This window comes from Peromyscus eremicus, chromosome 8b (genome assembly GCF_949786415.1).
Source record: "Peromyscus eremicus chromosome 8b, PerEre_H2_v1, whole genome shotgun sequence".
NCBI lineage: Eukaryota > Metazoa > Chordata > Mammalia > Rodentia > Cricetidae > Peromyscus > Peromyscus eremicus.
In genome coordinates this window covers 33,326,476-33,345,855 of record NC_081424.1, presented here as the reverse complement: position 1 = coordinate 33,345,855, position 19,380 = coordinate 33,326,476, and the positions used below count along the sequence as shown (strand labels likewise).

Sequence of the window (19,380 nt, the reverse complement as noted above, 5' to 3'; positions counted from 1 at the left end):
TGGTTTGTAATTATGATGGAATAAATTACACTTCTCATCAAAACTCATATTTAATACAATCAATTGACATTTAAATAAAATATAACCAATTTGATTTTTTAAATACATACTTCAAAGTACTGGGGTATCAGAACACCATTTGAGTTGATCAAAGAAGCCTAGATTTGGGCATAAGACTTTCAGTTGACAGTCCAATAGCTTTCCATCAATCACCAGCCTCCAGTAATCATCTAAGCTCAGTTTCAGTGAATCATCTTCAGACTGGGGCTATGACAGAGCTTACCACAATGAGGCTGAATGAGTAGTCACATAAAGCATTCAGAATGGTGCCATCAGTGGTAGCTCTTTTCATCAATGAAGTTTTCCACGTGCTGAAGTTACATTACGTTCACTTTCCCCAGGTCTCCGTTGGTAAAGCACAGAAGAAACCCACTATATTCCGGTCATCAACAATCATTTTCCTTTCATTCATAAGATAGAATTCCTGGGTCAACACAATATGGTATGTGAACTGTATGTCCAAATAAGAGACTTTAGGCATTCAAAGATATCCTAGGTCTTATTTGCTTCTATCTCATAAAATAGAACTTCTCTGTGAGCCTCACAACTATCCAACCCAGAAGCAGCAAATCTGAAGCTCTGACGCCTTCTTCTTCCTTCCAGACTAAACTTCTAGAAGCCCTGCCCCAACTACGTGTTATCAGAAGTAAAACCTAATGATGGCTCTCCAAATTTAGGGAAATGTCACACAGTTAAATTCTCCTTATGGTGTCCAGTTTGATACTTGTGAAATAGTTTTGACATTAAATTATACATCTAAAATGTTATAAAAGTAACAATTAATAAAATATTGTACTGACAAGTCGACTGAATTAGCGACAATGTTGAAATGGACAGGAGTGTTCAGGCCCTTGATATATAACATTTAAAGAAGACAATTCTACCGTGAACTATAACTTACTCATTCTACTTCACAAGTATCCACTAATATTATACTCTGTAACATATAATACTTAAAATTAGGATAGAACATATAATATTTTAAGTTAATGAAGTTTTATTTTCAAGCCTTCTAGCTTGATTATAAATTTAGACCAGACATCATCACATTAGTCTGAATGAATAATACAAAAGGCAAAAAATCTGCAGTAGTATCCCACTCCATCAAAATAGAACTTTTGTATATCTTGTATAAGATGTATAAGGAATTTACAGGCATTATAAAAATACTCCAAATTGTCTATTCTTTATTTGAATTCCAGATATATAATATAATTCACAGTATCAAGGGAAGTATTGCTAAGTATGGTCTAAACTTATAGCTTTCTCAGTTATTGAAAATAAAGATTTTTAGAGGCTGGAGAGATGGTTCAGTGGTTAAGAGCACTTGTGGTTCTTACTGAGGTCCCAGGTTCAATTCTCAGCACACACGTGGCAGCTCAAAACTATCTGTAACTCCTGTCCCAAGGGATTCAGTATTCTCTTCTGGCCTCTTTCAGAGAGCCAGGCATGTACCTATATGCATATATGTGCACAGACATAAAATTCAAACAAAACACTCACATACAGAAAAAAATTAATTTAAAAGAGACAAGTCACACAAAAAGAATAACTTTTTTAATTGAAAATGATGGTAAGATTAAACTTCTTCTAAAAGCAACTCTGGAATAGAAACTTATGTCAGAATTCTAGGAAATGTAAGTCATTTCTTTTTAGGAAAGTTAAGTCTTATTTCTAATTGCCCTAAAACTTTCTAGATGCTGTTAGCTAAACTGCAAAATAAGAGCTAAATACAATGCAAATAGACATGAAAGAAGATATGTTTTGATAATACGCAGGTAAACTGTTACTAGATTCTCTATGGAGTTTTTCTCTAATGTGAGTCAAATGCAAATTCATGATAAGGTCACGTATTCTGAGAAATGTATCTTGGCTTTCTAAAACTTGTCAGGCCATTCACTGACATGCCTCATCAAAAACATAGAAGCATTTTAAGAGAAAAAGTTTGTGGACATCCGCAAGAATTCTGACAGAAAGTTCAGGACAGGTGGGACTTGCCATTGGTCATCAGTAGTTTATAATCCACAAGTTAGACTAGCAAGTAAACAGATTAGGTTTCAGTTCTTAGGGGTGAATGCTAGGCTAGAGATAATGCCAAAGGGTTACCACAGCACACTGCAGAGGCACCTGATACAACTGTGGCTGATCCATGTGGCCAACACAACATGGCCTACCCAGCATGGCTGACTATGTTGCTCTTGAGGTAGTGAAAAAAAGACAAAGCTTGAGAGGGTGTCTCAGCGTTAATGAGCTCCCAGTGTGTCTATAAGAACATCAGAGTGGTCTAGTAGAAGAAGGGCTATATCACACTTACAAATGAGTAGAAACCACAGATCTGGAAGATTCAGGACACCCACAGAAACTGGAAATGAGACTGAGGAAGTCATTAGTATTTAGTCTTTTATGCTGGACTATACTGGACCCTCTCTCTACAGGGCAAGAAAGAGCTGTTGAAGGATAAGATGTAGAGCAATGATGTGACCAGGCATGTATTTCGGAAAGAGAAGTGTCTGGAAACAGGACAAGGTAATCAAGAGTTCAAATAAAATAAAAGTTAGGAAACTGAAGCATGGAAAATGACTTCAAGTGAGAAAAGCTGTCAGGAATGGACAGGCATTACGATGGAGCAGGAGAAGGATGGTTATGTTTGCTGCTCCTGCTGCTGCCGCTATTGTGGTTTTACTCCAGCTGTGAGGAGGTGATACTGAATACATTCACAGAAGCCAGTGACATGCATTAGAGGAGAGAAGGAGGACAATGGAGGGACAGGAGAGCTGGCGAGGATGGTTTTAATCTGCTGGGTTTGTGGATCTGTAAACCTCTAGGTAGGAAGGTCCAGAAAAGAGCTGGCTAGGCAAAAAAGAAGGAATACTTATTGAAGATTTCCTACCACAAGTAGTGTGTGTGTGTGTGTGTGTGTGTGTGTGTGTGTGTGTGTGTGTGTGTTGCGCTATGTATGGGGGTGTGCAATTTTATGTATGTATGCATGCGTGTACATGTGCAAATATGTGAGTGTACCTATAGGGTGCACAACTTGATGTCATTGGATGTCTTACTCTATTGCTCTCCACCATTTTTTGAGACAATCTCTCAGACAGTATAGAACTTATGGACTGGTTAGACCGGCTGGCCAGTGTGCTCCACGGATCAGCCTGTCTCTGCAGGCTGGAGTTATAACTAAATGCTACCACATTGAGCTTTTTATGTGTGTTCTGGGAACCAGAACTCAGGTCCTCATATTTGTGCTGCAGGTATTTTACTGACTGAACTATCTCATGTGACCCTCAAATTATTTAGAACAGGTATTAATCTTAATGAATAATTAATGAAGCACACACTAGTATATCATGCCACATGTTTCTATCATCCTCCCCACTCTGCAGATGAGGATGAGTTTAAGTGATTTCTCACTGTTTATAAAGTATTTGCAAGTAATATCTGACTCTACAGCTCAAGCCTTTAACTACCAATGCTATGTTGTATCATGAAAAATCCAGTACAGATTTTTAGAGCAAGATGAAAGTATGTTCAATTTTAATCTCTGGTCCTTAACCACTATTTGACCTTAACACCATCTGGGTGACGTCTCCATCTGTGGAATGGTAGCCCTTAGATTTATATTGCAAAGCTATAGTGAAGATCAAGAAGAATATGTGGAAAGTGTTGGATGGAGCACGCATGCATCATAAATCACACTTACTATTTGTGTGTCTATGCCCAAAATTTTCATCTTGTGAACTGCAATCTCATCAAGTTTATTCTATACTTTAATAAATGCTGTACTTTTCTAAAAGTTTTGAGAAATTAATACATTAAACAAGATTTAAAGTTATTTGATGACTTAGTTCAAAAATGAGTTATTTTATCAGAAAGGGGATAGTCTTAGTTTCTTTGACCTGTCCAGCGACACAATACAAACTGTTCCATCATCAGACATAGTGGAATAAGGAAGAAAGCCATGAACTTGGAGTCAAAAGATCACTCAGAAGTTTCGAGTTTGCAGCATCCAGCCACAACATGAGAATTTGTTACCACTTTTCAGAATCCATCTACACACTTTTGAGATTAATGGACTGGTCTATGTGTGCAAAGTTTAAGCTCAGAAAATGGAGTCATGCCAGAAGCTAGAGAGATCACTCTAGATATTTGATTCTTCTACCTGGCCGCTGCATATCTAAGAGCTTTAAAAAAATGGTTAGACTGTGTCAACCCTGAAATATCACTGAAAGGAAACCAGTGAATGATAAGCACAATTCATAAATTGTGGGCATTGTTTGGTCAAAAGTGATCTAAAACCTTCAGTAACATCTTAGCCTCATGTTAAGTGTAAATATATGTTTTCCTTAACTTCAACTGCATTAAAGCAGTCATGAATTTGAGAAAGAGTAAGGAGGTACATGGGAAGGGTCAAAGAGTAAAAAGGGAAGTGGGGAAAAATGATGTAATCATATTGTGATTTTTTTTTATTTAAGAAGTATTAGAAAATAAAGTAGATAATCTTCCTCATGTGTATACATTCGCTAGAGTAACTAATGAATGAGTCACTCTACTTCTCTCAGACTCTTCCCCCTTTAATACTTTTTGTCCAATTCCTCAATCTCTAAAAATATTTGGACATTGGATCACCTAATACACACACTCACACATACACACGCACACACTCATGCATGCACGCATGCTTATAAGTGAATTTCAGACTATTAGAACAAAGTACACATCATAGCTCTCAGGTGATGGCATCATTCACTGTTGACCTCCAGGCTCATGATCACTCACAGAAATCTGATCCCAGCAAGAGCTTCAAACATACAAAGGCATGTGGGAGAGAGACAGACATCATGATGACTAGAATCCACTTGCTAACTAGAGTACTAGCCATACATATTTAATTCAGTAATCAGTACTTTTAGAGATTGTTTTAAAGCCCTTGCTTGTCATTGTCAGCTTTGTCTATGAAACCAGACGGTTTTTAAGACTCCTACACCTACTGGTTGATTTCAAGTTTCACAGCATTGTGATTGCTCTTCATGTGTTTCTTAGGATGCTATAGGAAATGAGTAGTGCTATAATTACATAATGAAATCACACTAAGGTAATCTCTAGGTATAAAATTTAAAACATCAATATATGTGTATGTTTAATTATCTTCTAGAAAACAAATTGAATCTGTTTAGAATAGCAGCTTTTTTACCAAGACACACATTGCTTCTTATTTTAAACTGAAATGCACTGCATGCACCTTTTCTATAGCTACGTTGTTATACACAAGCATCTTGTCCTCGATTGTCCCTGGGAAACCTTAGACTTTAAGGTCAAACATGATCAGACAAGCTAAGGAGGAATAGCTCCGCCTGTGGAACACATTCTTGGTGATATCTATGTCTTCTTCCCTGTGACCTCACTAGTTTTCTGTGTGCAGAATGGTTAGCATAGCAGTTTCCAGCAGTCTATGCCCCTAGTGGCACACAATAAAGAATTAATGTCACTGAGACCCTACTAATGAGGCAAGAGGAGAAGCCGGATCAAGCATCTCCCTACAGGAAGACAGAATGTTAATAGGATTGTTACCAAACTGCGACATTCTTGGTCCTGATAAATCCGGTAAAACAAGGAAAGCCCTTGAGTGCTGTGGTTTTCATCCATGAGATGAGCAATCGGCATGCTAATAATATCCTCTCTCCTATTATACTCCCAATAGCCAACAATATATAAACCATCCAGCATTTCTGGAACAAAACATAACAAAGGAAGTGCATAAAATTGCTCACACTGTCTAAACACACAGCATGATTTCAACACCCTAGTCTTCCAACCTCAGACTGTCCAAGTGGAGCACCAAGGGAGACATCAAAATGTGACATCATCATTAAGCAGGAACAACACACATTGCCAAAGGCCTATTTTATGGCCATACAAGAGAATTCAAAAATCAACAGAATATATTTAACCCCAAACCTTACTGCAGGCAATAGATTCATTTCTAAGAATGCTTCGAGAGTAGTCTTAGCATCTCGTTTTAAAGCAGAACTGAGGTTGAATTGAGACTTACTGATTGCTCATTTAGGTCCTGGGTGTCTTCCATGGGTTTCTCTCACTTCTCCTGCCACTCCCACGTAGAAGCAGCTCCCTTGTATTCAAAACTGACTATCTAAAACAAAAAAAAGGTGGAAATTGAAAAAAAAGATAATTTTTACTCGTTTGCAGAATCATCAAGCACATAAAGATTTAGCAAGATAGATGGCAGTATGTAGGCTACAGGTAAACTTTTTGATGAAAGAAATGAGTCATTAATTTTATTTCCATGTCTTACAAAGAATAATGACCTGTGAATAACATCATGGCAGAACTGGTATGTGGGAACAGCTTCTCAGGAATCTTTCAGTTAAAGGAAAATGTCTGAGGACAACTTTGGAAACACAGCTTGCTAAAAGCAACTAATATACTATTTTTGCTTAGACAGAAAACTGGTAACTGTATTAATCACTACTACATAATATAAGCTGAGTAAATAGAGTGCAATTTAGTATTGTTTTTAGAATAAGAAAATGTGTCTTAATTATCAGATGACCATTTTCTTTTCTAAAGAGCTGATTTAGAGGCTGACGACAAAGCTTGATAATTGCAAGGCCCTAGGTTTGATCCTGAGAGCCACAAAAAGATATTATTTTTCAAAATACAGCGTTTTTAAGAGATGAAGAAAATAATTATTTTAAGACAGATAAGTAGGAGAAGTATTAATAAACTATAGTGACATAATCAGCTAATTACTCAAAAGATAAATAACCTTTTAATTATCTTTACTCCACACCATATGATACTTTTTCCCCAGCCAAGTAGACATAAAATTTTAGATCCCACATACAGGAAGATTTTTATAATAGTAGCAATATAAGATAAGACCAAAAAGCCAAACGGTCCCCCAGATTCTCATCTTTCCTCTGTTTAGTAAGTATGCAAGACCAAGTAATGCTAAAAAAAATTAAATGGTTTTATAAAAACAATTTTAACTACAGCACATAGTGAAAACTGAATTTTATAAATAGACTCTCCAAGGCCTCTGTGGCTTATTCTAACACTAACTTTAGATGCCAGAGTAATCTCTGTAAGGGAAGACCAGGTTTGTCTTCCTATGAGTTATCCACAGCATCTAGCTCAGTGCTTCGTATGTTGACCAGATCAAGGACAAATGCAGCCCTCAGGAGGTACCTGAAGACACAAACAAAAGAATAGGAAGAAGCAGCTGAAATTGAAACCTTAGTCTCATATACATGGCACTTTGGGGAAGAGTCAGTTTCACCCCAGTTTTCTGGGTATCTTGCTTTATGTTAGGACAATAAAAAAAGTGTAGGAAGAAATATTACTAAGTGGAATGTTTTGACTATTCATAAAACTTAGTATTGAAAATTATCTTATAATACCCTACTCATCTGACTACCTCATAAAAAATGCTCCTAGGAAAATTATCATTGATGCCAACTAAATGCATTTATTTTCAAACAAATCTGTTGTGTCAAATTCCTAAGACTTTAGTAGCAAAGAACCATGAGTTGGGTAGCATAGAGCAGCAATTTATTCTGAAACAGTCTATGAACCAAAAGTCCTAAACCAAGACACCGGAAGACCTATGATCCCCTTGGAGGCTATAGAAAAAAACAAATCACAGCCTCCCCATCCCCAGGCTTCTGGTGGTTTCAACAATTCTTGGCATTCTGTGGTTTACAGATGCATCAATCCAGTTTATACCTCATTACCACATGGCACTCTCCTTGCCTTTTTCTTCCAATGGTGTTCATGTATGTGGGCGTGTGTGTGTGTGTGTGTGTGTGTGTGTGTGTGTGTGTGTGAGAGAGAGAGAGAGAGAGAGAGAGAGAGAGAGAGAGAGAGAGAGAGAGAGAGAGAGAGAGTCTAAATTTTCCTCTACAAGTACACCAGTCATAGGATCAGGGCCCATCTGAATACACTAAGAGCACATCTTCACCTGTCAAAATCTACAAAGATCCTAACTCTAAATAATGTAACATTCACAGGTTTCAGGCTCAGGACTTCAGTATATCTTTTAGGCCCCCAAACTGACTATAACACATGTTCAGTTACCACAATGAATTACTTTAAAGATGTGATCACAATGCTTAAACGTTACATATCCAGAAGGCTGCATGCAGAATAAACTGAAGATGTTGATTATTGGGAAAGACACAACCATCTTTTAAGAACCACTATCTCAGGTGTTCTTAACACCTAGAACAAAATTAAAGCTGAGACTTTAGACACTGGTGTATAAGAGAATTAAACAAAAACTTCCCATTTTTTGGTTAACTACCAGTTTAGAATCTTCTTAATATTCAGTTGGGGAGTTATTTTTGTCAATGTTCCATGTCACAACATAATGCCTCGCTTTATATTTCCTTGAAATTTAGATTAATTGTTACTTTGCTTGAGGTTGAATGCTAATGTAGTTTTTGTTCTTGGCCAAACTCACTCAGGTCCTAAAATATTATGAGCCCAGTGATTTTATATTATTGAACCACACTTAAGTCCCTTGGCTAATTGCAGACACAGTATGATTTTACATCATAATTTACCAATGGTTGTTATACTAAATCCTTTAACATTTAGTTTTCACAAATACACAAGAAAAATATGAGAACACTCCTAGAATCAAGTAAGAAGAGAATTACCTTATAATAATAAAGATATAAAATTAAGGACTAACAGTAACCTCATGCTGTTTTATGAGGTTAGAATCTAGATGCCTGCTGTATCCCAGGCCACTGTTCCAGAAAGCTGAATTATAGACAGGAATAGCAACAACCTCCCCATTCTGGGGTTATTTTACCTGTAGTCAAATTTTCAAGATACAGACAAGTCATCAAATCTTTTTGGTTAGAACTTATGTAGAAGAATATATATAGGTTCTTGATGTCATAATATAAGTTAGGGGTATCTTATAAATTCTTAGGTCTTAAAAATTGGAGTAAGAATCAGTAATACTTCTAATTCATATACATAATCTGATATATGCTTATATGTGTATGAAATGTTAAGAATGCTTAGAAACATTCAAGACAATGCAGGCTGGTCCAGGTAGTAGAGATCAATGACTCTTTAGCATTAATGGATAAAGGAGATTTCCCTAATATGTTTCTCTAATAAACTTCCAATAAAAACTAGATGGTCCAGCTAGAAGAAACATCAACATGAAGAGGATGGGCTTTATTTCGGCATGAGGTGACAAGGGCCAAGAAAAGGATCCGCACACGGAGAACTCTATACCTCTAGACTGTGCGCACAGATGCCAATGCTTTTCACCATCATTAAAGCCAGACACCTGGGCTTTGTCACTGACTTCCTGCATAGTACTTTTCACATTCAAGGAATCAACAAGACCCCAAAATACATTCTAGAGTTTGCTCAAGTCCTCCACTGCCTGCTCTCCTCGGTGTCATGGGAAGAGATGAAGCATCATCATAGGTGTTTGCCTGGCTAGGAGCATCAGCTTGGTCCCACACTCCCGTCTTCTGAATGCCACATGTTACACACAGCCAGACTAATAAAATTTTACACTATCTGTCTGCTTTTGCTCTCTCAAATCTCTTTAGAGCTTTACTCCATCCTCCAGACAAACCAGGCAACCCTTCCTTGCTCCTTTTTGCATCTGTACCAGGATCTATCTTGAGGGGTCATTCCACCAAAAGATCCTTCAAAGGCTGAGAAGAATCTTGTGTATTTGCTCCCTGGGAACCTTGTCCTGAAACTAAAGTCTGGAGCTATAACTAGAGTAGCTAGGAGAATGTAAACACAGATGAAACTCTATGCACCTCTCACTGTAGAAAAAAACAAGAGGGCAATGAAGTAGCCTCTATTTCCTTACCCATGTTCCAGTTCTAGTAGAACCCCAGGAAAAGATTTAGACCACAAACTACCCAAGCTCTTACTGCAGCTTTGTTCAGACCCTGGGATGTGGAATTAGATGATTGGATGATACATCATCTATGACACAGCCAGCCCCACTGATGTAAGTAGGGTATTTGCACTTAGACAGTTGTCTAGGTCAAGGGACAACATCCCTAAATTATATGATGACATCAAGACAGTTCATCTGTGGACTGGCGTTCACATTTTCAAACTTCAAATGAATGTTCAGAAGCGTATTTTGAGAGAAAAAAAATTAAAGTTTGTAACCAGGCATGATGATACATACCTGCAACATTAAGGAAATTGAGGCAGAAGGATTGCAAATTTGAGGCCAGAAAGACTTTGTCTCAATTGAACAAAATCAAACAATAATTAAGACCTGCTCACACAGGAGTATATTGTAGACATATACTGTATGTGCCTTACATGGACCTATTTTCAGGTCAAGCCATCAAGGAGTTTCCCTGGACTTATTCTATTGTTTCAGATGAGTTGTATCTAAGGATGCATCTTGCTTAGGACATGGGGAAAATATCAAGCTAGTCCTCCTTCAGTGGCAAGATGTAGAACACAGGAGATTTTCATAGCTTTGTGGGAAAAAAAAACTATCTGCAGGGAGAGACAGAAGAAGTTCACCCAGAAAGAAGAACAAGAGTGAGGCTGGAGAGACGTTACTGGCACCTTGACCAACTGGACGTTGTTGTTGCTGGATCTGATTCTCACTCTTCCTAGGGTTTCATTAGCTATCCTCACAGTCTTCAATTAAATTATCTTTATTGTTCAAGCTGCTTTGTGTAAAACCACAACTACGAAGGAAGTCTAAGAATTTACATTTTCACCCCATTGTTGAGAATTATAGCTGTGAGCAGCTCTCCAGAAAAAAAAAATGCACACCCAGTTACCTACAGGGCCGTCTACCTTTCAGTAATGGGGCCATAAAGCTGGGTGAGCCACTGGCTGGCTCCCACTGCCCAGGCAGCATGCCAGAGAAGGAAGCCAACGGCACAAAGAACACCTAGCTCCAGTTCCACAGCCAAATGCTCAGAGAGGTGAAGATGAGCATACTTGGGCTATGCACATGACTCTGTTCTCTGCCCATAAAAAAAGGAAAACAGTAGGGGTGTCCAAAAAACAAGTTCAAGTGAATAGTAACAAGTACCTTGTTTGACTTCATGCTCCTTACATGGAGCCAAGGCTACAAACTACAGGCTGAGCTATTTTTGAACTGTTTATAAAGACAGCACATGGACTTTGCAGAATCATCCTTGTAACACAAAATTTTTAATAACTTGGGATGGTGGGGTTAGGGTGGGGTGCACAGCTCAAAGTTAGAAGACTTGCCTAGCATATGCAGAGGTTCTGGGTTTGACTCCCAGCACCACTAAACAATGGTGGTGGTGGTGGAGGTGATGGTGGTGGTGGAAGTGATGGTGTTAGTCATGGTGGTGGTGGTGGTGGTGGTGGTGGTAGTGGAGGTGGTGGTGGTTTGTCATACTGGTGGTGGTAGTGGTAGACATACTGGTGGTGGTAGTGGTAGTCATGGTGGTCATGATAGTGTTGGTAGTGGTTGTCATGGTGATGGTCATGTTGGTAGTGGTGGTCATGATGATAGTGGTGTTGGTAGTGATGGTCATGGTGATGGTGGTAGTGATATATTAATATTTTTTAATGCTAAAAGTTACAAGAAGTTCAATTTCATGGTAATTATCCAAGTCATTTGTGTACATTCACCTGAAGGCAAAAATTTCCTGCAATTAAAAATCCCAGTCACTTGAATTTTAAGAAGCAGGTTTGACCAAGGTTTTCTGCTTCCTCTGTGTAAGTGATTGTCAGTGGTTTAGTGGAGAGGTTGAGAAACACAGAGGTAATGGTGATGAACAGTTCCAGATGGACATGTAAGAGACTCTTGATCTGGGACAGCACATGCTGCCTTCACACACACTTGAGCACACTCTACACCTCTTCTTCCCTTCCCTCATGCTGAGCCCTTTCTCCCCACCTATATTTGACAACTACATTGATGAGTGTTTTGTTTATCCTGCATTGATGCAGCTGGCTCTCCTGTAACCTGGCAGGGGAGAAAATATTTGAGCCTTTTCTTAGAGTCAGTTTTTTTTTTTTTCCCTCAGTCATAAATCTCTCTTCGGTGTAACCTAGGAACCTTTTCTGGTGAAGACTGTCTGACTGTGTGAATCACTCCCTGAGTATCCGGTGATGTTGCACCCCTCCTGAGGAGAATGTGTTATACTTTAAAATGGCTCAAGAACACATTTCCAAAATTTAACTCCTGAAACCATAGCAAAATCATAATTTTTCCAGGAGTAGAATTTCTAGTAGATTGGAATAAAGTTGATGAAGTCCTGTCTTTGTCACTAGGTGACTGTGGAACTTGGAGAAGTTCACTATCTCCAAATGTCATGCTTCTCATCCACAAAGTGAAGACAGAAAAATTACTTGCATTGCATTTTGAGATTGTGTGAAAAAATTATTTCAAAACCATAAACCACTTTGGTGACCAGGGGGATTAGAATAAATTCTCTACTCATATTTTGCTGTTCATATACTAAGTAAAAACATTTTTACATTCTTTACAGTGCATCAGTATCTATGCACCTTCTTACTCAGTGACATTCAATTCTGTCCAATTACAAATCTTCTACCAACCAGTAATTTCCAGGTACTGTACCAGCTTTACACAAATGTATTTAGGTAGTTGTAAACAGTCATCAATCTTAACAATCTTAGATAAACTTTTAAAATTGAATAATAGCTTTGTTAAGTCATTAATACTCACTACTTTTAACTTTATCTTTCCATGTATATTCAAAATGTGATGGATTTCTTTAGTGCAGACATGGTGAAACAATAAATAATAGAATGGATGTGAGAGAAAGAAAATGATTACTTATCATTACATTTTGATTGTCTTAAACCCTAAATAAAAGATGAAATCTGATCCTATCATCATGGTGACACACCTCCTTCAGATTTCTGAAAGGTGAGATGAGCAGTATGTAGAATTAAGAGACTGTCTGGAGGTTTGTGATGTTGCAGGTAAGAAGACAAGAGAATTCAGAATGATGTCTTAGCTGAAAGTAGACTGGATCAGAAGACATGAGAGAAGATATGAAAGAGAAATCAAAAGGACACAGAAAGTACTTGAACATAACTGAACAATCAGATAAGACTATCAAGGGTCACAAGAGTCATGATCAAGTGGCCACACCTAAGAGTCGAGAGGACATGCTGTGTTAATGCATGCATTTGCTAAGTCATTGTCTTCACTGATGTGCATGAGCAAGCAGCTAAGATGAGAAGCTATGAAATAAGTGTGTGAAACCCTTGCTCTTTTGACTATAGAGACAAAAACTCAGACCACCCTCAGACTCAACGAGGAAGCTTATCTTGAAACAGAGCCTTTGAGGAGGGAATAAAAGAAAATGATTCCATGATATAAATCAAAATCTCAGCTTTACAAAAATGTACATTCTAAAGTTTTATTTCATGGCATGAAAACCTCACACTAGAAAAACAAAATCAAGAGTGACTCTAGAGGCCTAAGACCAAAGCTTGTGGGGAAGCAAGATCAAAATTGGTCCACAGGACAGAAAGGATTCTAAGAGAAATCTATTAAAAATCATAAACTACATAAGGAAACAAAGCACTCCCAAACACCAAATGCAGCAGTAAAGTAGAAGCCAACCAAGACTTCAAACTGTAGAGTAAGCTCAATAAAGCATATTAGAACTGTGACTGACATGGTTAGGAACAGGAGAAAGAGAAACAAAACTGAAGGACCCACATATTAAAAACAAACACACATATTAGGGAAAGAACCGTAAAAATGTTCTCTAAAATATATGCGTTTAAGGGCTGGACACATGGTCTGGTGGTTAAGAATATTTGCTGCTCTTCAAAGGTCCCAAAAGCCACAGGATGGTTCAGCCTATAACTCCAGTTCTAGGGGAATCTTACGTGCTCTTATGGCATTGGCAGCAAGCATGCACATGCTATAAATACAGACACACAGGCAAAAACACAAATAAAATGAAAATAAAGGAATCTTTAAAAAACCGTGTGTGTGTGTGTGTGTGTGTGTGTGTGTGTGTGTGTGTGTGTGTGTGTGTACACATGCTTGGTGGGGAGATGGTTTCATGAGCAATGTGCTTTCCAAGCAAGCATAAGGACCTGAACTTCAATCTTCAAAACTCACGTATATCTGGTACAGTGTGGAGCCTCTATAGTGAAATGGGGAATGGAGACAAGAGAATCCCCTGTGTTGCTGACCAATACAGCCTGGGGTGTGTATTGGTGGTGAGGAACAAATATATCTTTTTTTAAACAAAGTAGAAAGTGAGGGCCAACACTCAAGGTTGATCTCTGATTTCTACTTCTAAGAATGGCATGTGTGTGCTGGTACTCAAAGAACACCCACCTTCACACATATGTACCTATGAATATCATATACATACATATACCATATACATGTATGTGTGTGCACACACATGTGCACACATATGTGCACAAGCACATAACATTTTTGTGTTCTGAGACAGGATCTCACTCTGTAGCCAAGATGGCCTTAAATTCACTATCCTTTTGCCCCAGCTTCCTACATCTTGACATTGCATGTATGTAACACTGTACCCAAGTACACAGAATTTTTTTAAGAAAATAAACTAATGAATAGAATAGCCAAAGAGTTAGATATTACCAAAGAATTTGTGAAATTTGTAAATTTAGGAACAAACTTTATAAGTAAGTATTCATCTCTAATTATAGTCAGAGGCAACAAAAGCTGTTAAAAAATCTCTTCCTGCCAATTATTCCATAAAATCAGTTTCTCAGCAATCAAAGTGTGATTCCTAAAAAAAAATCCTATTTTTTATTAAGGGAGAGGTCCCCCAAATAACAAAGTAGACATGAGGTAAATGTTGCTGCAGTAAACTTGATTTACCTAATTGAAGCCATTTATTTGAATTTTATCTACAGTGAATTAGTAAAATATTGACTTAAGTATGATGTTGTTTAACTTATTAAGATTCAGGACAACTAAGGAAAATGTTCATAGTTTCCAGGGAAATTTGAACATAGTTTCCTCTGAATAAATTTCCCTGGAGTATTAGAGTATAAAATTCATTCTTGAGATGGATGTGGTTGTATACTCAAAAGCTCAGAAGTGAGGAAGTAGAGGCAGGGGATCACTGCAAGTTCAAGGCCAGCCTAGTCTGTTTAGTGAATGCTGAGCTACCCAGAGCTACATAGAGAGATCCTACCTCTAAAAAGCAAAATATCTCTGTATTCCGACTTTGTGATTGCATTCAAAATAGGATGACCCTGAGGGGGAAAAGTCTGCCATTATAGCACCTACAAATCCAAAATGTTACTGAGAGCCAATGTTGTAAGATTTCAAAAAGAGATGTCTGCAATAAATGTGGTGTTGTGGTAACTCCATGTGCTTCTCTACTGAATGTTTTGACTTCAAGAGAAACCTGGTGGGAGGGACGAAGAGAGAGACAGGAAAAGAAGGAGAAGATAGGAGGAAGAAATGAGAAGGGGAGAGAGAGGTCATGGGTGTACCGGAGAGTTTTATGTCAACTTGACACAAGCTATAGACATCTGAGAGGAGGGAATCTCAAGTGAGAAAATGTCTCCACAAGACTGGGCTGTGGTGCATGAGCTGGCTTTTTGGAGCCCATTACCTATGGTAGGATACCTTGCACAGCCTTGATGCAGAGGGGGAGGTAGGTCTTGGACCTGCCTCAACTGAATGTACCAGGCTTTGCTGATTGCCTATGGGAGGCCTTACCTTTTTGGAGGAGGGGATGAAGGGTGAGTTGGCAGGAAAACTAGAGGGTAGCTGGAAGAGGGATGGGAGGGAGGAAGGGAGGATGTGGTTGGTATGTAAAATGAATTAAAAAATTCTTAATAAAGAAAACAAAAGACTGGGTTGTAGGCAGGCTTGTAAGCCGTTTTCTTAAATAGTGATTGATGTGGGGGCAGAACCCATTGTGGATGGTGCTGTCCCTGGACTGGTTATGTAAGAAAGCAGGGCTGAGCAAGCCATGAGGAGCAAGCCATTAAGCAGCACTCCTCCATGGCCTCTGCATCAGGTCCTGCCTCCGGTTTCTTCCCTGTTTGAGTTCCTGTCCTGACTTCCTTTGATGATGAACAGTGTTGGGGAAGAAGAGTAAACCAAACCAATGCTTCCCCAAGTTGCTTTTGGTCATGGTGTTTTGTCACAGCAATAGAACCCTAACTAAGACAAGTGGATATAGTTGTGAAGGAAATGGAATTGGTTCGGTCATAGCTCTTTGTTTTGGGATTAAAAGGAACATAGACATAAGTAGTACTTGTTTACAGGATAATCATATGTTTCTATAAATATAGTACATGAAACTTCTTAGCTTCAGGGAAGAAAGCCACCCCCTCTTCTCCTTTCTGGGTTTCCATTCTTCCTTGTTTTAGTGTAAAACACACATGTCAGAACTTCCACTCTCTGGTCTGTCCACCATAGCCACAAATCATAAACTAAATCTTGCCTTCACATGCATGAAGAATGAATGGATAAGTCACTAAATGAGGGAAAACTTCTCAAGCACGGGCCAGGAAATGGATCATTTTAAGGAGTTTCAGATTGAATCAGGCAAACAGAATCCTAGATTTCTATGTTTGCCATGACTCAATGTATGGCTTTAGGAAAATCTTGTAATTTCTCCATATTTCAGTTTCTCACCCTATAAAAGGAATATATTGCTTGAAATTTAATTCTCTCACAGTGGGGAGAGTTTTGATTCAACATTTATAAAACGCTTTTTAGCTTCTCTGATTAATAGGCAAAATACTGTAATAGTTGTTATAATATGCTTTCCAAGAAGTATAAAGGTAATGGCTCAGATCAATGTAAAATAATACTTTACTTGAGAAACAAATACCAGTCATATTTATTGCCCTTTCATTCCATTTGCTAAGTAATAAAAATTACTTCTGACAGAGAAAGTATCAAATTAATATTCAAGTGCATAAAAGTGCTATCTTCATAGGCCACTCCTACCTTGGAGCAAAGAGAATTGTTTTGTTTTTCCAGGCTACCCCACATGTTTATATGGTAAAGTCAGGAATGTCGGGCATGGTTTTGAGGGCCTCCAGCGTATTCACTGGTTTCTGGCATTCTAATGCACTCTACTCTTATAACCATAAAAGTACTCTTGAGTGCTTCTGGAAATATATAACAAACCCTTAATCAATTTAAGAGTGTTTTAACTGCATACATGAAATTTCTTGGGAGGAAAATGCTAACTATTCTACATACACACAGTACTTAAGTGAGCAAGAGCTCTCCTTCTCTGGGGCTCAGAGCGGTCTCCCTACAGTAATATAACTTTCAGTTTTATGTGCATAAGTCCTAGTGAATCCCTTAGAATAACAGGAAATTCTGCAGGAAAAAAAAAACACAAAAATTGATAGCCATATTTTTCCAACGCTGGCGGAATATGTTAGCTATTTTGAGTTGGATGGATCTTTAAAGGCTCTAGATAACCATTGAAAGTCAACTATAATCTTAATCAGAACTGTGGAAAATGAATTATCTGCATATAAAGACTCTGACATAAAAGTCCGACCACAAAGAACAGCATTAATGTATGTCATCTTAAACTTTGTATATTGATTGCATTCTGATAACCAAGATTAAGTAGTACTTGTTATATTTGGATACATTAGTTTAATCTTAATATGGGAAGGATTGTATTTTCAGATTTATAAATTGATCAATACAACATGGTTGATAGTTTCATATATGCTAATATTAACACACTCTAAATGAGGCAATTCTGCATTACTATCATATCTACATATTTATAAGTTAAAACATAAAATTGTATGTATGATACTTTGGACTGTGTCTGACACATAGCAGGCTCTAAATAAAACAATAACATATAATTCCCCATAAGTTTTCATCAGTCATATCAATTAGAGAGAACTCAAACTATTCTGAGAAATAGTGTTAAATAAAAACTGTAGTACAAAATACATTGATATATATATCCTTACCAATTAGTTTAAGAACTGTAAATATGAACAATGGATATTTATGCAATTGAACATAAAAAGTCTTATGTTGGCAATTATATCTACCATACAGTTTTGTTTTGATTTGATTTTTGAAACAGAATTTCTCTGTGTAACAGCCTTGGCTGTCCCAGAACTTGCTTTGATGACCAGGCTGTTCTTGAACTCACAAAGATCTGCCTGCCTCTGCCTCCTGAGTATAGGGATGAGAGGTGTGTGCCACTACAACCCAACAACCACACACATTTTTATGTGTGTAGTTAATAAGTTTATTTTCCCTAATCCTTTTTCAATGAGTATTTGGATCTCAAAGAACTCACTTTCATAAACATTCTTGTTAACCAAAATGTCAATATTTACAATGGTAAAATTTTCTGCAGTTGGCTCTTCTGAGGGAGACCCCAGCCTTATCATAGGGATGCAAGGTATCATAATCTTTCTCCAAAGCATCTTGTCAACCTGCATGTATGTACAAGGCCCTGGATTTAATCCTAGCACAGAAAAGAAAAATAAATAAATTAATAACCAAAACTCTTTTTAATAATAAAAACCTGATTGAAAATCCAAGTATTGTGTGACAGAAGCAGTTAAATTCTGAAACCATATATGCAATAAATGGAAATATTCAAACCTGTAGGTACTGATATGGGGTCAGTGTAGTGTGACAGAGACGTGTTCAAGATTCAGCAGAGCAAAAGCAAGTTTTAAGAGAGTCAGTGAGCCCGCCTGACAAGGAAAATGTGAATAAGTTCTAGCTTCCTTTAGTTCTTTTATTTATATATTTTATCAAACAAAAAAATGTCAAAATGAAACAAACCAAGGAATAATTTACCATGATTGGCAGAAAAGACAAAGAGAATGAAATTCAGATTTTACTCTAAATATAACCTCATTTTTAACAGTTTAATAAAGTATAATATATACGTATAAATGCACAAATCAAGTGCCAGGGAGAACTCAGTAAGTAAAGTGCTTGCTGCACAAGTATCAGAGTCTTAGTTTGATTGTGGTATCTACATTAAAGATAGGCATTGTGTCACACACTTATCATATCAGCTCTGGGGAAACAGAGACAAGTTCATAACATGTCCCAGTAAGAGACTCTGCCTCAAAAAACTAGGTGGACAGCTACAGGGGAATGATGCAGAAGATTGACCTGAGTCTTCTTCCCCATGAGTGCACACACACACACACACACACACACACACACACACACACACACACACCAAAAAATGCACATATGTATTCACAAAAAACACAAAAGTTGACAGCTGCTGAATTTTTATTTAATAGATACATACATGTCATCAGCTGGCAAACCAAGAACATGAA

At 37.7% G+C, this 19,380-nt stretch overlaps 1 protein-coding gene across 4 annotated transcripts in view; it reads right to left on the bottom strand.

Annotated features, from left to right (window-relative positions):
* Positions 1-19,380, bottom strand: part of Eya4 (EYA transcriptional coactivator and phosphatase 4) — a 241,353-nt gene that overhangs the window by 207,081 nt on the left and 14,892 nt on the right. For all 4 annotated transcript variants that reach the window (XM_059272649.1, XM_059272652.1, XM_059272653.1 and 1 more), the window contains exon 2: positions 6,110-6,208. In XM_059272649.1, coding sequence (XP_059128632.1) covers positions 6,110-6,142 — 33 coding nt within the window. In that variant the 5' untranslated portion in view covers positions 6,143-6,208. The remainder of the gene's footprint in view (positions 1-6,109; positions 6,209-19,380) is intronic.